Source organism: Diospyros lotus, chromosome 5 (assembly GCF_014633365.1).
Source record: "Diospyros lotus cultivar Yz01 chromosome 5, ASM1463336v1, whole genome shotgun sequence".
Classification (NCBI taxonomy): domain Eukaryota; kingdom Viridiplantae; phylum Streptophyta; class Magnoliopsida; order Ericales; family Ebenaceae; genus Diospyros; species Diospyros lotus.
Genome location: NC_068342.1, coordinates 3,119,401 through 3,144,396, shown reverse-complemented (window position 1 = coordinate 3,144,396; position 24,996 = coordinate 3,119,401). Strand labels below are relative to the sequence as shown.

General features: G+C 34.9%; 3 protein-coding genes across 3 annotated transcripts; 2 read left to right on the top strand and 1 right to left on the bottom strand.

Moving 5' to 3' along the window:
* The first annotated feature begins 8,722 nt into the window (after nucleotides 1–8,722).
* LOC127802635 (probable linoleate 9S-lipoxygenase 5) lies at nucleotides 8,723–12,908 on the top strand. The gene is made up of 9 exons (XM_052338559.1): nucleotides 8,723–9,095; nucleotides 9,573–9,862; nucleotides 9,952–10,192; nucleotides 10,282–10,623; nucleotides 10,811–10,896; nucleotides 10,984–11,091; nucleotides 11,185–11,489; nucleotides 11,600–11,863; nucleotides 11,976–12,908. The coding sequence occupies exons 1-9, from the start codon at nucleotides 8,879–8,881 to the stop codon at nucleotides 12,727–12,729; spliced, it is 2,607 nt and encodes an 868-aa protein (XP_052194519.1). The 5' UTR covers nucleotides 8,723–8,878; the 3' UTR covers nucleotides 12,730–12,908.
* Nucleotides 12,909–13,568: 660 nt separating this feature from the next.
* Nucleotides 13,569–21,100, top strand: LOC127801484 (probable linoleate 9S-lipoxygenase 5). Its single transcript, XM_052336685.1, has 10 exons — nucleotides 13,569–13,636; nucleotides 17,123–17,472; nucleotides 17,613–17,905; nucleotides 18,106–18,346; nucleotides 18,575–18,916; nucleotides 19,025–19,110; nucleotides 19,207–19,314; nucleotides 19,437–19,741; nucleotides 19,833–20,096; nucleotides 20,227–21,100. The coding sequence occupies exons 1-10, from the start codon at nucleotides 13,569–13,571 to the stop codon at nucleotides 20,978–20,980; spliced, it is 2,811 nt and encodes a 936-aa protein (XP_052192645.1). The 3' UTR covers nucleotides 20,981–21,100.
* Nucleotides 20,907–24,991, bottom strand: LOC127801441 (putative pentatricopeptide repeat-containing protein At1g19290). The gene is made up of 3 exons (XM_052336612.1): nucleotides 23,186–24,991; nucleotides 22,263–22,495; nucleotides 20,907–22,170 (listed from the first exon to the last, which is right to left on the bottom strand). The coding sequence occupies exon 1, from the start codon at nucleotides 24,857–24,859 to the stop codon at nucleotides 23,237–23,239; it is 1,623 nt and encodes a 540-aa protein (XP_052192572.1). The 5' UTR covers nucleotides 24,860–24,991; the 3' UTR covers nucleotides 20,907–22,170; nucleotides 22,263–22,495; nucleotides 23,186–23,236.
* Between the last annotated feature and the right edge of the window lie 5 nt (nucleotides 24,992–24,996).

Here is a 24,996-nt window from a genome sequence, read left to right as displayed (position 1 = left end):
TATTTCTATGCCTTGAGAGAGGGTTCGTCTTGAGTGGGTTGGAGCCCATGTCTCTCTCTCTCTCTTTTTTTTTTTTCTTTTTTCTTTTTTTTTTTGTGTGACCCTCTCGATCATAACCGAGTGGGGTCCCACTCGTTGTCTCGCAATCTGATCCAAGGCACGAAGCACCCACTCGGTCATGACTGAGTGGGTATCACTTACGACCCTGCAGATGAATCCTGAGACTCACGGATGGGCCACAGAATTTACATAATGGCCTACGAGATTCTCGTTGTGATTGTCGCACATCTCCCATCTCCCTCTTCTATAAATAGTAGGTCACGCCTGCGACATACGGTACGCTCTCTTGAGCATTCTTAGTATAATTTCACACTTTTGCTCTCGGGAACTGACTTAGGCATCGGAGGGTTTGCACAAGGACCCCCACCCGCGCCCCTAATGGTGTTCTCATTTTGCAAGCCACTCGGTCGTCAAGGGCCACTCGTTCATCAAGGGCCACTCAATCATCAAGGCCACTCGATTATCTTGGAGCACTTGATCATCTTGGGACACTCAGTTATCTTGGGACACCTGATTATCAAACTTATCCGTTCGTCAGATTCACTTGTTCACTAAGACTCTCATCATTGGCAATGCGACTCCCAATACACAAAGACTTTTGCATCCACTCACAATTAAAAATAAATTATTATATTTTGACAATAATAATAACAAATAAAACCACTTTTACGTCGACATGTGACATTATAAAGTTAGGGGGTGTCAAATGATGGCCACTTGAGGCCCTTCGACATGCCATTTTTTCATATAACTTCTTGTTAGTATATATTTTATGACAACATTATACATAAATGTAACATTGTTTATATGTATTTTTATTAATAAAATTATTATAAATTTATGTGTCGCTTTATTTGTAAAGTTGTTTCTTAAACTTGTTTTCAGGTATAACATTTCCCTTTTGCTTTTGCTAATCGTTGCCTTGAAAGCAATGGTTAGAAAATATTAATAAACTTAGTTCTTTAGATAATTATATTTATTATATATTATTTTTAGACCTAAACATGTTTTATTTAGATAGTATTTGTTAATCAAAATATAGATTGAAAATGATAAAATATGAAAATAATTCTAAATTTTTGTTATTTTTAATATATTTGTTAAATTTATCTGACGACTTTAAAAAATATGTCACGTGACTTCTTATATGCAATTTTTCAGATATGTTTATATCTTTCTCCTTCAAGATAAACATATGTTAAACTTTACAGATAAGAAAAAATAATACATATGTTTTTCAGTGTATTCTAAAAAATTTAACAAATAGTTTGATAAAAATGTTGGAATGCTTCTCAATTTTATATTGACCATTTCATATCTTGATCCAGAAAGCATTCTAACCTTATTTTAATATAATTTTATATTATTCATTTTAACAAATGCTAACTTAAAAAATAAGTAAATTTAATAGTTTTTAATCATTACTCTTAAACAATAATTACAAAATAAATAACACTAACCATTATTTTTAAACAACAATAAATACAATTTATTTTAGACACCACCCTCAATACATTCTCTATAAATGCAAATTCTCATACATTCTCTATATTGTTTGATTCCTCAAACTATTCTTTGCTTCTTCTTTTTTTTCCTTAAACAAAGTGATGTAAGTTAAGATCTTAAGAGCATCATTAAATTATTGATTCAAGGTTTTGACCAACAATCAAATTAATCCAAATTTATGGTCTCCCCTTTCTGGGTATGTGTTTGATGGGTTGCATATTTATCATATCTAATCCAAAATTTTAACCCATTAGTGATGTTGCCTTAGACTCTAATTTCTTATTCCAATCACTTGAATTTGTTTAGTTTCATTTTTTTTTAAATTTCGTTAAAATGTATCCGACACCCACTCAAGTTTTATATAAAAAGAGGTACAGTACTCGAATTTGAGACATTTGATCTTATAACTACAGCATAACATTAATTTCATGACATTATATTTCATTATTATTGAATATTTTGATTTGTCGTTTTTGTAAGTATTATTAAGAAAAATATTAAATATTAAATATTAAAAATAATATGTGATTCCTATAATTGAGATTGAAATATATTTGCATATATAAAAAGATCAGAAGATGATATTTCACTTGTGGGTGAAGTTCAGCCCAAAATTATAATGATTTGAATGGATTTGGGCTCTACTGACATTGGCCCAATAGTGGCGGCCCAGCTGAAAATAAACTAAAAAAGAAAAGAAAAAGAGAGACTGTCGGTATTGAGTTTTGATTGTCCCTTGAGTGGTTGTTTGTGATATTTAAGTAAAGTTTAACTTTTGATTTTTTTAAACGATAAAGTTTGGGGAAATTGGTAAATTGGCAAATTCAAGTGTTAGTATTCTATTGGTTAACATTTAATATTTAGGATAAATTTCAAAGAACCCTTATGTTTGGTGAAATTGAAAAAAAAAACTTTCTTATTGTTAAGAGCATCTCCAATGGAGAGTGACATCTGGGGTGCTATTTTCATAACCGTCAAAATGGCACCCCAGATTAAAAATTAACCACTCCAATGGAGGTGGGATATGGGGTTGTAAAATGACAACAACCTTCTTGGGGTGTCATTTTTGCAACCTCTGGAGAGAGAAAAAGAGAGAGATGCAAACTTCAACTGCTATTTTTAATTGGTCTATTTCAATTTTTATTATAAAATATTAATTATTTGAATTTAAAATATTAATGATACCTCTATTTTGGCACTTACCATTGGAGCAGGTTTATTTTTTAGAAGTGCTATAACACTATTCAAAGTTGTAAATAGGTAATTTAGCACTCCAAAATAGCACTCTCCCTTGGAGATGCTCTAAGAAATAGCAATACACACTCTTGATGTTAAATAAAAAATAAAAATAAAATAATCAACTTACATTTCATTTTATCTCTTATCTATTTATGTTAAAAAAATAAATAAAAAATAACTCACACTAAAACCCACTTTTGAGTCGACATTAACGATGAATCTAATAAATTTCATACTTAGTAGTAATGAAATCAAATCTAAGTTAATCATTAGAATTCATCTTGAACCTAAATTTGAATTAAAAAAAAAATATAAAGAGAAATGAAAAAAAATATAAACAAATTAAAGAAATATGAGAAGATGGTGCGTGAAACGCTTCATCTTGAAATAAGATTTAATTCGAATAAAATAGAGAGAAAAAAGAAAAAGAAATTAGAACAAGAGGAAAACATTTTATTTTAGACCCGAATCTGAGTTTGAGATGAACGACGAACTCACATTTAATTTTAAGAAAGAGAAAAAAAAAAGGAAAGAAAATCAAAGGGGATTAAAAAAGAACATATGCCTATTGTTGTCTTTTTACTATGTCTCTATTATTGTTGTGGCCGTGAATAGCCTCTGCTGCCGCCACTGTGACTAGATGCGCCTACCTTTAATTAGAGAAGAGAGAGAAAAATAAAAATAAAAATAAAAAAAGGAAATGAGTTTAAATATAAGAATCTTTTAATTATTTTATAAAATTTAATTATGATTAATTAATTATATAAAAAAATTACAATATAACATTAAATCTTATGAATATATTTTTTTTAAACATCAAGAATATTTTTTATAATTATCTTAAATCTTAAATATATTGCCTAAAATGTTTTCTAATATTTAATATTTAACTCAATCAAAATTTAGCATCTCACATAATTTTAAAAACCAGAAAAATGCTAAAGTCTCCTCAGATATTTATTTATTTTTAATAAATAATATTATTTTAATACAAAATAATATTAAAATAGCATCCAAAATCCATTACCAAACTAGCAAAGAATGAATGAATCAAACTCACCTAGAAGAACAAGAACCTGTCACCAAAGGCCAGCCATGAATGCTCAAGCACTATATTCAATCTAAGATATATGTATGGCACAAGTTAATTGAGGAATAATTAATGGGTTTCACCAACAACCAGTCAATCTAGAATTTTAAGCCCATCCATCTAACTAGGATGGCTCTTTTTGTATGAGCAAATTGGACTTCTTTACCTACCTATCTAAAACACATCATCCATCTCTCCACTAAGTAACACCCACAATTTATTTTGTTGAGATTTGGAGGGACCCATCAGATTTTTTAGTTGAATGTTAAGTATTTTGTGTTGTATGTCAAGTTACACGATATTTATAACTATCAAGAAAAGTTAGCACGAGTCGTGTTTAAGAGGATTATCTAAAATTTAAGTCAAAGAATAATATCAGAAACATAAAATCAAATCTTATAATATGCAAAGATTTTATATATAAAAAGAAATCTTAAAGGCTTAAAATGCTATGAAAAAGAATTCAATCGTAACAATAAGATTAAGAATGCAATTGCTATCGATACAAGCAAACTTGCTTATTATCTCATACGATAAATTATGAATAACTCTATTTTTTGTTTGGTTGTGAAGTATCTACTCCATTGAGAAGATCCTTCAATAATTGTTTCCTTTATTTAGAAATTGTACTATCCTATAACCTCTTTCTTTAAATTAAATTTAATAATCATTTAATATTAAATTTAACATAAATCTCATAATTAAGTGATTTTTAAGTTTACATTAATTAATATATACCATGTTATGTTTTGTCGGCGAAACAATAAAAAAAGGAACTAAATTTTAGTAACTATAGTGATAAAAAAAACTAACGTACGATAAATAATTATTTATAAAATACAAAATTTAAAGACTAATAGTGTAATTCATCGACTCGAAAGAGGAAGCAAGTGATTAGATCACATACTGGAAGAAAGGTTAACTAGAAGAAAGCCACATTTGAATGAGGAGGAATCTAGTTGATCAATCTCAATGTCAATTGTCAAAATCGTTTTATCTAAACTTTGGCAATCTTCTCCCATTATAAGACAAATTTAATTGAAAATTAGTTAGTGTAGGCTTATCATATCTTATCATCATGAATTGACTTAGTCTCTCTCTCTCTTTCAATTATTTAGAGAATCACATTTTATATTCGTTGTCGTTTGAATATAAAAATAAATTTATTTATTATGAACATTATCGTCAAATTATTTAAACTATGTAAGAAAGAGAATGATTAAAGGACATTGAGTAATCCTAATATAAATATTCTGATACTTAGATAATAAACTTCATTAAATATGTTTTATAAGTTTCATGAAACAAGATATTAGGTCATTCATAATTTCTTTAGGAAAAAAAACTAAATTCTTCTCCCATCCAAGTTCTATAATACCAATTTTTTAAATAAGTTTATTGTAAAAATGATACAATGATGTTTATTTATTAATGGATAAATAATATAAAATATCTCCATAAGTTATTTTGATAACTTTATATTATCTAATAATTTAATTGTCAAAACTCATATTTTTGCTTCTATTCTTTCATATATATATATATTTTGTATAGTTACTTTATCTTAGGGGTGTCAACGGTTCGGATTGGTCCGGTTCTATAAGAATTCAGTAATCGAACCATTTTTAACGGTTCCGAAAAAATAAGAACCGTAATCGAACCATTACATATATAAAACTAAATAATGACCAATCTGTCGCATTGAATCAGTTTCGATTCTATCCAATTACATTTAGCTTCTAAATATTTTCGCAAAATATGAAATTACAAACAAATTTGTTAATTAAAATAAACCCATAACTTCATTAATGCTTCAAATCTTAAAGTAAACGTAGAACAAAATAATTCATAGACTACTTCATCAAATTAGATTACATCGACCATTTAATATAGCAATAGTGCATAAAAGTTTAGAAATAAAAGAGTTTATGAATAATAATAACCAACAATAAAAAAGAAATAAACAAAAACTAGTGATTAAAATTGCAAGTAATAATATATTTATGCATATGTATATATATACCCAAAAAATTATAATATATACAAGTATAATATCGATTCTGGTTCGGTTCGAATCACGGTTTAAAAAGAAAAATTAGTAACCAAACTAAATATATTGGTTCTTGATTTTTTAGAACCAGAACCTAACCATTGAGCCATAAAACCAATTCAAAAGGCACGGTTCGGTTCGGTTTATCGATTTTTGGATATTTTTTGACACCCCTACTTTATCTAAACTTTTTGTTATTTCAATTACACACCTAGACCTGTATTTTTTATTCAATTTAACTCATATGCTTTGATTTTTTTTTTTTTTTGTAGCAACTCGAATTTTTTATTATTTTAATTTTTTTATTGTTTTGATTTAAATCCCTCTATTTGTATTTTTGAGTAAATTTAACCTATATATTTTGATATTTTTTTTTATTTTACAAGTTAAAGTACAAATATTAAATTGACTCGAAAATGCAGTGTAATCAAAATAAAAAAAAATTAATTAAAAAATGTAAGTACATGGTATAATCAAAATAACAAAAAATTTATATTATCATAAAAAAAAGTTAAAGTATATATATTAAATTAATTTAAAAATATAATTATAAGAGGATAATGTAAATAACTAAAAGTTTAAATAAAAAAAATAAAAAGTATACTAATTTAATATGTAAGCATGCCATTTGGTAATTGAAAACCTATATTGCACGTAAATACTTCATAAGTGTCATTTTTTCGTTTCTGAAACGTTTTTTATTCTTTTTTTGGACTTTACTTATGTCTATTTTTTTAGAAAAAAAAGTCTATTTTTACGTTTTAGTTTTTTATCAAAAATATTTTTTATTTCCATTTTCGTACAATATAGATAAAAACTACGTACATATCTCCTTATTGGCCGCTGCCACCTCATCATTCGTCACGGCTTTGAGTACTGGAACTAACTTTGTTGCTTTCTTCTTTATCGTGGATTAGACCAATCGCTAACCATAAGATTAGTTCCCTTGTTCAAACGTAACACGCTAACTCTAATTCCAAAGGTAATAGTTGATATATAATAGTTATATTTATATATAAATGTATCTTATTTTTAAATACTATTTATTTATTATATCTTATTTTAATATTTAAATAATTATATTAATTAATTAAATAATTCATAAGTTAACAGAACTTTTATATGTTAATAAAATGTAATAAATGTACTTTATCTAAAAAAAAAAACAATATTATTGTTAGTTAACTATTACTCTCAAGGCAACCAGAATAATGGTTAGGCGTTACCCACCTATGTTAATTATTCAAATGCATTAAATGTAAAGTTTGACATAATGTCAAGGCATTAAAACAGTTGATCACTGTTTGGTAGATGACCATTTTTACACGATTTTTAGTATTTGTATATTTAATTATATTAAAAGAGATAAATTATAGATTAAGCCTTTAACTCTTACACAAAATAAAAATTAAATTTACAACTTATTAAATTAATATCGATATGTCACGAATACTCTTTCCCTCTTACGATCAAATTTGAGAAACGCGGTGGAAACCTATGTTACACGGAAACACTTTAGAGGTGTCGTTTCCTCGTTTCTGAAACGTTTCAGAAACGTTTTTTATTCACGTTTCAGACCCTATTTATGTCTATTTTTTTAGAAAAATATCCGTTTCATGTTTTCGTTTCCTATCGAAAACGTTTCTCGTTTCCGTGCAACATAGGTGGAACAATTCAATTTGAGATGACAATTTATAAATATATATACCATATGTGCTGACATAAATGAAGAGACATTCAATTTGGGACGCATTTCTATGTATGATCTCTTATGAAAGAAAGGCACACTAATAATGAATGAAGATTATTGAGAAAAAATAACTTCAAGTCACATTGGATAAATAACATTCGACTTCAGCGCTCAAGTCAGTAAAAAAATATACTCAAAATGAAAAGTCACTCAATAATTAGATGTTCATACTTGTAGAAATTGACCTCTATTTATAAATAGCGTAAAGTTTAATTCAAAAAGATAAGATAACATTCGAAATAGAATGTTATAGAGGATCTCAGTTAACCGAAATCTCTCTCATCCAATTAAAATTTGAGATGGAAGATCTAGAAGACATGTGACGTTTCCTAAGATAGATACTTGGTGATTGCGTACTAACACACGTATCCTTAAGTTGGTAGTCTTCAAAAGTAGCAAAATAAATTAACCTTAATATAAAATATTCTTCCATTAAAATCGAACTTCTAACTCACTAAATTAATAGTGACATATTATTGATTCAAACGGATCGAACTATGCCAGAGGCAAGAGTTGATCACTTTTCGATACTCTTTTCCTATGGACCATCAAATTTGACGGATGCGATGGAACAATTCAATTTTGAGATGGCACCTTATATATTATTATTATTATATTATTATATATCATATCATATGTGCTCTCTTACGAAAGAAAGGCACACTACTAATGCTGAATGATGATTATTGAGAAAAAAATAACTTCAAGTCACGTTGGATAAACAACATTGGACTTAGTAATAATATTAGTAAAAGAACTTCAAGTCCGTACCCCATGTTTGATACATACAACTGTTCTTTATCTTAAACCAAACTAAAAATGTTAAATAACATGATAACATTTGACCTGGGCCCACCAATGCATGCCGCGTATTTAATTGTCTTTCGTGGAACGAAAATGTGTTTGGTAAAGGATGCGACGGATTGTCTTATCATATTTTGACAAATTAAAGGGGAACACACGTCTTGAAAGTTTCTTTGCATTGGCGGCCATGCCAATATATATATATATATAGAGAGAGATATAGGTATGGTCCCTCATTCTCATACGTAGCAAGCTAGTACTTTTATTCTTCTTATTAATTTGTTCATTGGCTCCTTTCCTGGGTTCTTAGATTATTTGCTTGATTGTTAAACTTTGATCTAGCTAGGGTTTTCTGCAGAAGAAGAAGAAGAAGAAGAAGATGCTGCTGCGCAAGTTTGTGGAGGCTGTGACAGGGAAGCATGATGATGGGAATGGGAATGGAGAAGAGAAGAAGATAAAGGGAAGAGTGGTGCTAACGAGGAAGAGTGAGCTGGATTTCTTCAGTGGCTCCATTATGGATAATGTTCATGAGCTGCTTGGCCAGAAGGTCTCTCTGCAACTCATCAGTGCCGTCAATGGCGACCCTCCTGCTGCAGGTCCGCTATATATATATATATATATTATTTACGTACCATTCATCTCATCAGCTTCATATTGCTTTATTAATTAAATCCTAATTTTTCTATTCTTGCCAAGACAACTAACGACTAAACCGAATTCAATTAATCCCTTGCGGATCAAAATCAAGGCACCAGGTTCCGGATTTAACTCTTTCACCGTACTCTGGGGTATGTAAGTGACGGCGCTCATGATGAGGAGTTATCCAAAAAGTTCAATTAATCCCAATAATCTTGCTTGAAGATCTGAAACGGTGTCCGGCATTTCTAAAACATTTCACCTTCAAGAAACACCAAAAAGCAATTCTCTTTCGACTGATCGTAGAAGCAATTTGTGTTTATGTTTGTGAGACGATTGAAATCCGTTGGCTGAGCGAAAAAAGATTTCAGCTTCTATGTCCTGCATTAATATAGATCACTTGGGAATGAATGGCGTTTGATTTGGTTGCTGCACAGGGAAAGGGTTGAGAGGGAAGCTTGGGAAGGCAGCTTGCTTGGAAGACTGGATCACCACGATAACCTTGCCAGGCCATGGAGATTCAGCTTTCGATGTCGCCTTCGATTGGGAAGATGAAGTTGGGCTTCCAGGGGCTTTCCTCATCCGCAATCTTCACCACACTGAGTTCTACCTCAAGACTCTCACTCTCCACGATGTTCCCGGCCATGGCCGCCTTCACTTCGTCTGCAACTCCTGGGTTTATCCCGCTCACCGCTACAAAAAGGATCGCGTTTTCTTCGCCAATCAGGTGAGTGGTTAACGCTAATTCTGTGATTTTGATCGTGTTGGTGCTGAAGGAAGCAAGCAGCTAATGTGATGATGATGGTCAATGTACAGACGTATCTTCCGCTTGAAACGCCGGCGCCACTGATTCCGTATAGAGAAGAAGAGCTCTTGAGCTTGAGAGGAGATGGAAGCGGACAGCTCGAGGAATGGGATAGGGTTTACGACTATGCTTACTACAATGATTTAGGCGATCCCGACAAGGGCTCCGATTACGCCCGCCCTGTTCTTGGAGGTTCCGACGAGTTCCCTTATCCCCGTCGAGGAAGAACCGGCCGGCGGTTGACCGAATCAGGTTGCCGATTTACCTTTCTTTAAACAAGCTCATAACGTTACCTCCGAAGTAAAACCTTAATTTTGATGTGCATTGCTAACTTATGGCAGATCCAGAATCGGAGAGCAGGCTGCCGCTGCTGATGAGCTTGAACATATATGTGCCGAGAGATGAGCGCTTTGGGCATTTGAAGATGTCGGATTTCTTGGCTTATGCCCTGAAATCCTTAGCTCAGTTTCTTGTTCCTGAGTTTGAAGCTCTCTGCGACATCACCCCAAATGAGTTCGATTCTATCCAAGATACGCTCAAGATTTACGAAGGAGGAATCAAGCTGCCTGAGGGCCCTTTGCTCGACAGTATCAGGAAGAACATTCCCTCTGAATTGCTCAAACAACTTCTTCACACCGATGGTGAGGGGTACTTCAGTTTCCCAATGCCGCAAGTGATCAGAGGTATTCGTAAAAATGCCAAGCAGAGGTTATTTCACGGATATTATATGTATCATCATTAACAGGAGAACCAAAATGAACTAAAAAATTTCTAGGAGTTTGTGATATACCATCAGTTTGATGCTTTTTCTTGATCACCCATTTTGATTTTCTGTCTAATTGGGCCTCCATTGTCATGGTTTTGGAGCAGAGGACAAGAGTGCATGGAGGACAGATGAAGAATTTGCAAGAGAAATGCTGGCTGGACTCAACCCTCTTGTAATCCGTTGCCTAAAAGTAAAATGATGGAGCTTACTTCATGCATTATGGTTTGATTTGATCTTTCATTTGCAGTGCTAAATGAATTGTTTCACTTGCATGCAGGAGTTCCCTCCAGCAAGCAGCCTGGATCCTGAGGCCTATGGGAATCAAAGTAGTTCAATAACTAGAGACCATATAAAAAATAACCTAGATGGCTTGACAGTAGAAGAGGTGACATATAATTTATATCTATGTCAATTAACATCTCTTGCATTCAGCTCAATGAGAGCAAATGTAATTGACAAGTACGTGTTTTCTGCACAGGCAATTGAAAGCAGCAGGCTTTTCATATTAGATCACCATGATGCTTTCATGCCTTACCTGAGGCGGATTAACTCGACATCCACCAAGACTTATGCCACGAGGACTCTCCTTTTCCTGCAAAAGGATGGGACCCTGAAACCTCTGGCCATAGAATTAAGCTTGCCACATCCACAGGGAGACCGGTTCGGTGCCATAAACAAAGTGTACACCCCGGCTGAACATGGAATTGAAGGCTCAATTTGGCAGTTGGCTAAAGCGTATGCTGCGGTAAACGACTCTGGCTTCCATCAGCTTATCAGCCACTGGTAGGATTCCTTAAACTTGTTAATCCAGCTTATTAGTAATGTAGAATTTGCAATATGATCTCTCACTTAAGTCTAGCTACTTATCTGGACGCCTCCTGTTTTGGTTCCAGGTTGCGTACTCATGCAGTTATCGAGCCATTTGTGATTGCAACCAATAGGCAGCTCAGTGTGCTTCACCCAATACACAAGCTTTTGCATCCCCATTTCCGCGACACGATGAATATCAATGCTTTTGCCAGGCAAACCCTCATCAATGCCGGTGGAATTCTTGAGAGAACAGTTTTTCCAGCGAAGTACGCTATGGAAATGTCAGCCGTAATCTACAAGAACTGGGCTCTTCCTGATCAAGCTCTTCCTGCTGATCTCCTCAAGAGGTAAAAATCATTATTTCCCCAGCATCAAGAAACTTATAGCTTAATCAATCCTTGACACATAAGCATCCGAAGAATAACACCATATATATACATCTTTTGCCTTGTCATCCAGAGGAATGGCAGTGAAGGATGCTAATGCTCAACATGGCCTCCGGCTAGTCATAGAAGACTACCCTTATGCAGTGGATGGACTGAAAATCTGGTCAGCAATTGACACATGGGTTGACGAATACTGCAACTTCTACTACAAGAATGACAACATGGTTCAGGACGACTCTGAGCTTCAATGCTGGTGGAACGAGCTGAGAGAGGTCGGCCATGGCGACAAGAAAGACGAGCCCTGGTGGCCTAAAATGCAGACACGAAAAGAGCTAATCGACAGCTGCACCACCATCATATGGGTGGCATCTGCTCTTCATGCTGCAGTCAATTTCGGGCAGTACCCTTATGCAGGCTACCTCCCAAACCGCCCCACCATCAGCCGCAGGTTCATTCCTGAGCTAGGCAGCCCCGAGTACGAGGAGCTTAAATTGTACCCCGAAAAGGCTTTCCTGAAAACAATAACAGCCCAGCTGCAAACTCTTCTCGGCATTTCCTTGTTAGAGGTTTTGTCAGCACATTCCACCGATGAGGTTTATCTTGGCCAGAGGGACACTGCTGAGTGGACAACTGATTCAGAGCCATTGGAGGCCTTCCAGAGGTTTGGAAAGAAGTTGGGTGAAATTGAGGAAAGCATCATTGACATGAACAATGATGAGAAATTGAAGAACAGGGTTGGGCCTGTCAAGGTGCCATACACACTGCTCTTCCCTACCAGTGAAGGTGGAATCACAGGCAAAGGTATTCCCAACAGTGTTTCAATCTAAACCTGTTCATTGGTATTCATAGATCTCAGTTTCAAAAAAACCATTTGTTTTGATTAATGTTGATTTTATTGATTCTATACCCATATGTAATATTTCAAAAATAAGGCTGTGTATCACTGATTTCTCCCTGTGTAATAATAATAATAATAATAATATTCACCAAAGGATTTATTCATCAAGCAATGGCTTCAATTAGATGTTAACTAGTTGAAGAATCTCTGTTGCACGAGTTTTACAAAAGTGTGGCTTTATTGAAGACTTCCTTCGGCATGTTTTATATATTCATTATGTTGAGAGGAAGGTATTAAGTAGTAGTTTAAATTTAGATGTTTCGCTTTTTATTCAGTTTTTTCTTTGTGATGTTCGGGGTATGGTCTATATAAACTTGTAGACATTTGGAGATTTTTTTTTTTAATGAATTCTTACTTATAGAAAAAAAAAAATTGCAAGTTACGTTTATTGAAAGCCAGAAAGAGATGCATGCCAAGAAAATGAAAACTTTGATGGTGAGGGAAGAAAATGAAGACAAAATAAAAATTGTACAAAAGTATTTTTCTTGTTTTTAAAATTTTGAGCATTTTTAAAAATAAAAATGAGTAAACAAATGTTATTTTTTATTTTAAAATAGTAAAAATAAAAACTTGTCAAAGGGCTTCTATGGCACTCTTAAGATGTGTTGATACCACTCTTGCGCGCCCTCCCTTTGATAATTAGATTTTGAGGATGAGTTCTACTCAAGAAGTGTAATAGTGGTATCAAAGTCGGTCCCGTGTCTCTTAGTTGCAATCACATAGCAACGGAGGTGACGCCGACATTACAGTGTTCGTTCGGGACTAGCCATGACTAGTGTACAATTTGCTATCGTGGACATCAAACTGCGAAGTATGGTGGTATGTTATGGTCCATTGTAAGACATGATACTTGTCCCACATCGAAAGTTTAAGCTCTTGATGTAGGATTTATAACTTCTTAGACACCTTTCCCTTGACAACTAATTTTTGAGGGTGAGTTCTATTGGCATTTAAAAGATTGATTAAACCCTATAACTTCAATATTAAACGCTTACTACCATGTTAAAAGTTATAGTTGTTAGTACATACGTAACTTTATTTCCTTAAATCTTAAATCCTAAACTCTCACAGTGGTATCAAAAGCTGTAACAATTGACAAATGCATACTTTTATTTTCTTAAATCCTGACAGTGCAAAATCTCCCCCAACGAATCCTCAAAAGAATTCTGGATTCCAAATCCTACAAAACTTATCAAAGGGACTTCCCTGGCACTGTCAAGATGTGTGCGCTGACAAAATAAAGTGATAAAAGTGGGATTTAAAAGATTGATTGAACCCTACATGCTAAGGACAGGAAAGTGAGCATTTAAGCATCATATTCCCATGCCATTACCTAGAAAGATAAAATATATATATGTAATATGTGTTAGATACAATTGATCCCCAACACTTTTATCATTTCACTTTTCACCCAATCAATCCACCTCTAGCAAAATGCTACCACATATATGCATAGAAGCATCATTAATAAACTTCCAAGAAAAAGAATCACCATATATGAATGTTGAATGCACTTTCCAAACCAAGGGAATTGGGTTATGCTTGGACTTGGAATTGGAATTTGATTACAGTGCAAATATTGAAATTGACTTGCTCTATGTATGGCCAAGTATGGTCAAGTAAAGCCTGCCCTCCTTTTCAAATAATTTCAAAGTGGTGTCTCTCTTATTTCTCATCTATTATCAATAAAGTACACTCCCATTCACATTTATGATCCCAATTAAATAAAACACATCATTCCAATTTAATTTTTACATTCAAACAAAACCAAAATCAATGTAATTTGGATTTGTGTCTCTGTTTATGAGTGAAAGAGAAACAAAAATTCACAATAGAAGTAAATTCTAACTCAAATCTCAAAATTGTAACATACCACAATCTTTTTAAAATCTTATAATGGTCACTCGTTATCATTTTATGTAATTTATGAATATGTCAATAATCACTTCTTTCTTTTTGTCATTTCTAAAAGGAGTATGACTAATTCTTTTTATTTTTTACTTTTTACTTTCTGACCTGACCATTTCCAGCCAAATACATAGCTTCTTGGGTGTTTCAGTTTCAACAAGCCCTATCAATAATCATGAAAATGACTTCAACGGTTTACTTTTCTTTCATTTGATGGAATGGAGAGATTGGTCTAAGAGAGAAAACATTTCCTTAATTTTCTGTCATTGATGTGGGAATGGGACTGTTACTAGTCATCAAAATTGAATTCAATTAGAAAGCAACAACCCACAAAAGGCTGACCACTCACTCATTGCTTTGCAACCTCAGCCTCACCAACCCAATCCAAATTGAGCTATCAAACAATAAATTGAAGAATTGTTTCCCTTAAAACAAATCCTAAGCTGGAGAATAACTTCAGATTTGTGCTGCAAATTGAAGAATATTTGGTGGAATGAACAAGTCATGTGGAGCATAAGATTATTCTTAGACTAATAATTAATTTTTTTATATTTAATAATATGTTCTTTTACATGAGAGATGATATACCCATAAATAATTCTCACAAATTAATGCGACACAAATTTATAATAATTTCATTTAAAATCAATAATTGTTCATAATAATGAACAAATTTTTATTGTTAATTTTGTATTAAACTATTATAAATTTTTGTTATACGAGAAGATCTAATAATTATTTTAGATAAAATTATTATGAATTAGCCTGTCACATTTAAGGATTATTTATGATAATTATTTATACGTATAGAGTTTCTTTTTTATATTTAATTTTATTAAGACTGAAGTCACAGTCAAAAGATGGTTTCATGCCTATTCTTAGACGGAAGTTGGACCATCCATGTTGAAAATAAAAATATATAAAAGTTATTTTATGAATTTAAAATTATTAAAAACTAAAAATAAGATGTATTTTATTTAAAAATAAGATACATTTATTATACGTTACTCTTGTTGTTGTGAAGAGTATATATCTTAAATAAATTTATACTCAATATCATATTTAAAATTTATTTATTTATTTTTAAATAATATTAATCGTTATTCTAGAGCAATGGTTAAAATGCAATAAATATAACTTTCTTATTTTAACTATAAAACATATTTATTGATCGATAATAAATGTATCATATTTTATAACAATTCATCCATTAAGGAGCGTTTTATAATTGAAAACAAAATACAATAAATACATATTTTTAAAATAAAGTGTAATTATCACATATTAACCATTTTCTTTTATAAAGAAAATCATGAATTAGGAAAACAAAAACAAGAAAATTAAATATGACAATTACAACTTCAAGTTATACCTATTAAAGAGGTATATCTTAGAATAATATTTCTTTTATGAAAATGCAACTTAGATACTTTACTTTTGACACTTTTCATGATATTCCATATTCATGTATTATATATTTCCATTAACATGACATATGACATATAGTATAATGCATTAATATATAAGTGTCACTTTAAATATTAAAAGTGAAGTTTTTAAGTGACATTTTTGTAATTGTCAACTTATTAAAATAATATTTATTAACTAAGATATAAATTAAAAAAAATGAGATATAAAAAATATTTTAGACAAAAGTGATTTTCATTGTATTTGTTAAATTTATCTTATAACACTCATTGAAAAAAAATTCTTTAGATAAATTTATCTTTCTTTTCTCCAGACAAATTTATCTTTCTTTTCTCTAGATAAATTTATTTTATAGCTTACAAATAAAAAAAGATAACTCATATATCTTTTAATATATTTTAAAAAAATTAACAAATAGTCTGATAAAAATCTTAAAATACTTCTCAATTTTATCTTGAACTTTTTATACCTCAGTTTGAAAAGCCATTAAAAAGATAAGGATAGAAATAAAACCTTACAAAGAAATTTTGTGTAATTTTAAAATTAGAACATGTGAGAAAGGGGGGCGCAAAGAAAAAGGGAGAAAAGGACAAATTGATGGCTGCAATAATTGCATCACAAATATGGATTTGCCAACACATTCATCCCCAATTAAATAATATCTGTGTCGTTTTAATTAAAGGGTTAATTAAATTATGCCATAAATCTAAACAAAAAAATTATTTAGATATTTAAACATGATATTTTTAATAATATTTTATATTATATAACACATATTATAAGATGATAATATAGAGTATAATTAAATTTGAGTGCCTAAATAATAATTTTAAAATTTAAATGAGACTATTAGGACACTTTTCTATTCATATGACACATACAATTATGAAGAAAACATTATATAATTTATTACAATAATAAAAACTATACAAACATTAGCAAATTATTTTAATAATAATTTTGTTATGTGAAGAAGGAGAGTGAAGCTTCTTACTCACCAAATCTCTGCCTATAAATAGCAGCAGCTATGCCACCAATCCCACCAGCCTGACCCACCTCTCTATTCTCCTCCTCTTCTTCATCAACATCATTCTGCAGAGTCATATTCTGCCATCACTGACGAGAATGGATCCAATCAGTGTCACTGACCAGAACAGCAAAAAGAAGATCAAGCACGAAGGAGCTGAGATGGAGAAGATAAAGGGAAGTGTTGTGCTTATGAAGAAGAATTTGTTAGACTTCAGTGACCTCGTAGCCTCAGCCGCCGATCGGTTTGATGAGATTCGTGGCAACAAGGTCTCCCTGCAACTCGTCAGTGCCGTCAATGGCGATCCGGGTAAGCTCTTTGTTCATCTGGGGTTTTACCCACTTCTCTGGGTCTAAATAGAGACCTGTCAATGTGTGAAATATTAACTCTGAAATTTAGAAACTGATGAACTGTGAATCTGATATGAAGTTGATGAGATGATTTTACAGAGAATGGTAACAGAGGGAAAGTTGGAAAGCCAGCGTACCTGGAAGACTGGTTTACTAAGTTTGACCCTCTAACAGCAGCAGATGTAGCATTTAATATCACTTTTGAATGGAACGAAGAAGAGATTGGCCTTCCTGGGGCATTCATTATAAAGAACTCTCACCACAATGAATTCTACCTGAGGACTCTTACACTGGAAGATGTGCCTGGCCATGGCAGGATCCACTTTATCTGTAATTCTTGGGTCTACCCACATCAGTATTACAAGAAAGACAGGGTGTTCTTCACTAATCAGGTACTAATAAACATTTGTAGATTGGTTTAAGATGGCTTGTTTGAACTGCCTTATTCTGTGGGAAGAAACTTCTAGCAATTGTAGGATGAAGTCCATAAGCCTTTTATTGAAGTAAATCTTCAAGAAAAGGGTCCATAAAGTACTTGTCTAACCTAGGTGATTTGTGTTCTAAATAAGCGAGTGGTAATCCTTTGCTGCAGACATATCTTCCAAGTAAAACTCCCAGTCCACTACGTCACTACAGAGAAGAAGAATTGAAAACCTTGAGAGGAAATGGAACTGGAAAACTCGAGGAATGGGATCGTGTCTACGACTATGATCTGTACAATGATTTGAGTGAACCAGAAAAAGGGCCAAAGCTCATTCGCCCAATTCTTGGAGGATCGACCAAGTATCCTTATCCTCGAAGGGGAAGAACAGGCCGGCCACCAGCAGAAGCAGGTTAGACATCCATGTCCATTTCACACAGTTCTTGGATTTTGTAAGTTAGTGCTAATAGTCTATTATCACTGTTAATAACATGAGACAATGAGGGCTTAGCAGATACCTATCTGAAAAGCATGCAAAATGAAAGATCACCTTGGAATCTTGTTGCTACTCTATCTATGTCTATCATCTTGAGAGGACATGCGCTAATGAACTGATAACCTTTTGGTATTTTCTTCACAGATCCTAGATATGAGAGCAGGATTCCACTTCTTAAAAGCTTAAACATTTATGTCCCGAGAGATGAACGATTTAGTCACTTGAAGTTTTCGGATGTCCTAGCTTATGGGTTGAAATCTTTATTCCAGTTCCTTCTCCCTGAGGTTGAGAGTATCATTGACAGCGCCCCTAATGAATTTGACAAACTCGAAGATATACTAGACCTCTACGAAGCAGGAATCAAGCTACCTGATTGGCCTTTTCTTGAGAGTATTAGGAAAAATATTCCTTCTCAGACACTCAAGGAAATACTTAGAACCGATGGTGAGCGAGCCTTTCGTTTCCCAGTCCCCCTTGTAATCAAAGGTATGGTGTATATCACCCCAGGTTCATAACACTAAAATGATTAACTTTGTAACTTATCTATGACAAAGCTTGGAACTTTTTTTTCTAACTGTGATTTTTCTGAAGCAGAGGACAAGCATGCATGGAGGACAGATGAAGAATTTGCAAGAGAGATGTTGGCTGGACTAAATCCTGTGGTCATCCATAGTCTCCGAGTAAACTACATGAATCTCTTTGCTAGATCCATTTCTAATCTCTTATTTAACCAGAAATTGGCAAAGAAAAGAAATGAATACATATTTTGTTTGCAGGAGTTTCCTCCTAGTAGCAAGCTAAATCCAAAATCATATAACAATGAGGGCAATACAAAGACCAAGGAGAACATAGAGAAGAACCTAGAAGGATTAACTATAGATGAGGTATTTGTTTGAATGGTTGCTTCGCATGCAAAAGTCTTCAATCGACAGTTTATGGATTTCTCAATTAACTAATATAATCTCGTAGAAAACCATAACAAACCTGCAGAATTTTTCTTGGACAGGCTCTGAAGGAAAACAAGCTGTTCATATTAGATTACCATAACGTTCTGATGCCATATCTGAGGGGAATAAACAAAACTTCCACAAAGTTATATGCCACAAGGACACTCCTATTCTTGAAAAGTGATGGAACCTTGAGGCCGCTGGCGATTGAACTGAGTCTGCCTAACCCAGTCGAAGATGATTCAGGAGAAGTTAGTGAAGTATATACACCAGCAGAACATGGTGCTGAAGGTACCATTTGGCAGTTGGCTAAAGCTTATGTTGCAGTGAGTGACTCTGGCTATCATCAGCTTATTTGCCACTGGTATGAATCTTTCACAGAAATGCTTGTTTCCATAAGCAAATTCTGGGCTCTAGTTTGCCCTTCCTCTGAATATCTTTGATTTTGGTCACAGGTTAAATACTCATGCATCCATTGAGCCATTCATCATTGCAACAAATAGGAATCTAAGTGTGCTTCATCCAATACATAAGCTTTTGCATCCTCACTTCCGCGACACCATGCACGTAAATGCACTTGCTCGGCAAACTCTCATTAATGCTGGTGGGCTGCTTGAGAAAACATTGTTTCCATCAAAATATGCTATGGAAATGACAGCCGTTGCTTATAGAGACTGGACCTTTCCAGAGCAAGCGCTCCCTGCTGATCTTGTCAAGAGGTAAGTCAGTGATCCAGAATTCTCGGAATGAAATTTGTCGTCTGCTAGGAATTGGTCTAAAGAAAAAAAAGCAATGACAATCTTCCCAATTATGATAACTGATTCCGCATTTACCTTTCGTACTGTTCAGAGGAATGGCAGTTGAGGACTCGAAATCTCCACATGGCGTGCGCTTGCTAGTAGAGGACTACCCTTATGCTGTTGACGGGTTGGAGATCTGGTCGGCAATCAAAACATGGGTTGAGGACTACTGCAGAATCTACTACGCGACAGATGACAAATTACTGGAAGATTCTGAACTTCAAACCTGGTGGAAGGAGCTCCGGGAGAAGGGTCATGCCGACAAGAAAGACGAGCCATGGTGGCCTAAAATGCAGACACGTAAAGAGCTAGTGGAAACATGTACCATTATCATATGGGTGGCTTCTGCTCTCCATGCAGCACTCAATTTTGGACAATACCCTTATGGAGGCTATCTCCCGAACCGCCCAGCCATGAGCCGCCGCTTCATACCCAAGCAAGGCACTCCTGAATACGATGAGCTTGAGTCAGACCCTGAAAAGGCTTTCCTGAAAACAGTTACCCCGCAGATGCTAAGCATTCTCGGCATTTCACTGGTGGAGATTTTGTCAAGGCACACTTCGGATGAGGTTTTCCTTGGAAAGAGAGACACTGCAGAATGGACAGCAGACAAAGAAGCGGTAAAAGCCTTTGGGGAGTTTGGGGAGAACCTAGCAGGAATTGAGGACAGGATCATAAGGATGAACATTGATGAGAAATGGAGGAACAGGGTTGGACCAGCCAAGATGCCTTACACTTTACTAATTCCAACCAGTGGAGTTGGTCTCACGGGCCGGGGAATTCCCAATAGTGTCTCAATCTGAGACCTTTCATTTGGAAATCCAGTTCAATTTTGGTCAGCTGTTTAGTATTTAGTACTTCAGTCAAGTTCACAACAATGGTGAAGGTGTTTGTTGTTCAATAAATTTGCACGCTTGTAAAAATTCTGGACATAAATATCCAGAGAGGACACAAGAAACAGAAGTCAGAGAGAGAGAGAGAGAGAGAGAGAGCCCACATTCATTATAAATAAATAAGAGGAACTGCAGTTAGAAACAATAGTACAGATTCAAAATTGGGAAAGGAAACCAGCAGAAGAAAGCAGCTACAAGCAGCAGCAGAGGGAAATGGGATTCGTCAAGGATCTCCTGCTTCAGAGAAATCTATGAAACATCATTTATGCCATCAATGTACACATAAAAGCACATAGAAAGAGTTGCTAATAGCCCAATACACAGCTGTCGACATAGCCCATTAATCCAATACCGAAGCTCTAAGTTCGAAGACATCCAGACACTGTCCACTATCGGATGAATGCATTTCCAGCAGGGTGTGGTTGAGTCAAAATAGAGCACTGGGAGGAAAATGAAACTCCAATATCAAATGTGCAGGAATCTCTCCGAATGATTAATAACTTCCAACATTATCAGGTAGACAAGTCATAACAGGAGATTTCATGGATGAACTTGAATTGTCAGGCGACATCGCATCTAAATACCTAAAAGGACAGAAAACTGTTTTATTACAACTTTACATTACAAAAACGTTTACATCTCAGAGACAGAACTATCCTGAGAGAGTATGATAACTGATCATAGTCATAGCTTCTGCAATCAGAAGCAAAGGTTATGAAAACTATTAGTATTACACGCAGAAGATGGTCACAATAAATGGGCGAACTACAAAAGATAAACTGTTAATCCTAGGGCTCAGCTGTAATTCAGGAAAATTATCTCATGGTACTCATTCTAGCAAGGTGTGGCATCTCTGTTTCCACTTCTGATGCTTCAAATAGAACTTTTGCAACGGCATCTTCATTGTTTGGACATTCAATCCTGGAAGAACTCACAACACAGGACACGCTTTGAAGCATATTTCTCCCTCATGTCCCAGGCTAGCACTCCCGAAAACCACTGTTCCAATCCAACAAGTCCAAACCAGTGCTCAGTTCTGCCATCATGTTCCGGGCTAGCCCTGCCTGACCTCTGGTCCAATCCAACAGGTCCAAAGCCAGCTGCAAAGATGGGATTATCCAATTAAGGATCTAATGCATATTAACAAAACAGATGGAAGTTAATAGCTAGGTCTAGCAAATCCATCATCAACCTGATGCAGCCTAGGTTCCCCATGAACCACAGCATCAGGGATTTGTTCCCAATAATGGGGTTCTTCCCTGGGGCCAGCTCAGATTACTTTATTTGTTATGCTCTGGGTGGGAATCAATCAGGTGAGCCCGTACACCATAGGTAAGCTATGCAACTTCCTTGAAAAACCAAAATCCAGAACAGAAGCCCTATTGCATAAGATCCAAGTCCAGTGACACAGCAAGTACATTTAACCTGTGAATAACAATCAGGAAAAATTTGATAGAGGTATTAAACATAATCCATTCATGTTGGCTTAAATCTAGCACATACGTGGGAAGAAGTGTTAATGTGAAAACACTGGCATGTTGCCAATACGGCAATACTGTAATACTTAATTTCCTGATCTTGTATATTTTGAGTTAAGAGTACGTGGCATTCTACTGGCTTCAGGTTCTAGTACCTAATTTGTAAGTAGTTTCTTTTTTTGAGAGAATGAACTACCAATGGTGGACTGCCCCCCCCCCCCCCTCTCTCTCTCTCCCCATGCACATTACTAGGCAATCACACAAACATAAGCAAGAAAACTTTACTTCTATTCAACCTAAACCACCTAAGGTCATTGCCACTTTCATGCAAAACCATTGCTAGTTGCTTCAGGATTTGGTCACGACCAGACACGAGACCTTTCTTCTCATCCAACAACTTGAACAAGGATTAGGAAAATGTTTATTTGCCAGTCGTCTTCTAAATGAATATCTCTCTCTAGATAACCTAGGAAAACAAATTCGTTGAGAAAGAGGATTTTTCACTCAAAACCTACAGTAGGCTAAACCGCAACCTGAGAGAGAGAGTGAGATCCATGGATGCAACCAAACAACGAATGCCATATAATTAAGAAGGCAGAAAGGACGATCCTAGAGGAAAGATTAGCCAACTACTCACATTTGCTTAGCTTTATCATGTCCACCATCTAAGGCCCCATATGATATGCCATCAAGAAAATCCCATCTCTTCCATCTTGTGAAGAACCTCCTCTGCTTCAACCATTTTACCCATCTTGAAGAGTCCATTAACCATTGTATTGAAAGTGACCCTAGTGGCAAAGCCTCTGGCTAAAGCATGTTTCCACAACACTAACGCGGCTTCAAAATTCTCAATCTTAAAAAGCATATCAAGTATAATGCCATAGCTAACCTCATTTGGGATGACCCCTCTTTCTAGCATCAACTGCCAAAGATTCAAAGCATCGTCAAAAGCACCTTTTCGGAATAACCCTATCAGGAGAGTGTTATAAGTTAAAACAGTTGGTTTAATACATTCTTCTAGCATTTTGTCATATATGTTGAAAGCCTCGGTTGTATCACCCTTTCTACAATAACCATCTAGAAGAGTATTATAGGTATAAGAATCAGGCTTCAGCTTCCATCTGAACATACTTGTCACCAGTTCCTCTGCTTCATGAACTCGACCAAGTTTGCAGTACCCATTGATCATGGAATTGCAAATAACCAAATTCATGCTCAGTCCTAACCCCATCATCTCATCCTTAATTCTCAAGGCATCACCCATTCTTCCATTTCGACAGTACCCATCAATTAGAACACCGTAAGCATGCTCATCCACCATTAGTGATGACATCTGCTTCATGGACTGAAGCACCCTCTCTGCTTTGTCCAATTTACACAGTTTACAGTAAATCTTAATCAACAATGTGTATGTAACCGAATTGATTAGAATCCCTCTTTGATTCATCAACTCCACCACTCCTTCAACCCCTTTTACATCCCCTAACTTGATGTATCCATTGATCAAGCAATGGTAAGTAACCACATTTGGTTCAAAGCCCAAATCCTTCATTTCGTTCAATAATTCATTAGCTTTACCAAGCCTACCATCTTTACAGTAAGCATCCACCATTATTGTACATGTATATACATCAGGAACAATCCCCACTCTAATCATCTGATCATACACACAAAAAACACTGTGTAATTCGCCATTTCTAACCAAACTACTCAGCAAACTATTACACGACTGCAAGCTCGGCACGCGACCGCATTTGCCCATATTGTCAAACACATACAAGGCATTCTTCGTCAAACCCTTTTTAGCATACGCCTTCAGAATCATATCGAAAACAGTTCCCGAGAATGAGAATTCTCTGTAAACCCTTACTAATTCATCCCAAATCACGGAACCAGCGTTCTTATTCTGGCAAAATCCGACAAGCTCGTACAAGTATGTCCTCGTTTGGTCGAACATTCGTCCTCTGGACAGTATATGAACAATTTTGCAGTAGACTTTGATGTTGGGCCTGTATTTTTGCTGCCTGCAAGCCAATTTAAAGAACTCAAAACAGGCGTCAGGGTTCAACCGCAGTTTCCGGAGGACGGCGTCGACGAGGTCGTCGGAGAAGTCGAAGGAGAGATAGGAAATGGCGTTGAAACGCCGGAGAACGAGGAGACGGCAGATCCGGTCGAGCAATTCGGGGCGGGTCATCTTGTATTCGTCCCGGGGCTTCCATCGGAGGGTCGGTGATGTGTGAATCGATTCGATTCGGAGGAAGAGGAATGAGAGAGTTGCTTGCTTGGACTTCGACGCCGTGGCTTTGCTCATCGACCGTGTTGGTTCGCCGGAAAATGTTCCCCGGGAAAGCTTTATAAGCCGGGAGAGTTCCGGGTCGGTTGCGTCCGCCGTTCGCCTCTTGTCCGGTATTCGGAAAGAGCGACGGGTATACAAGTAGGGTTTCAAGT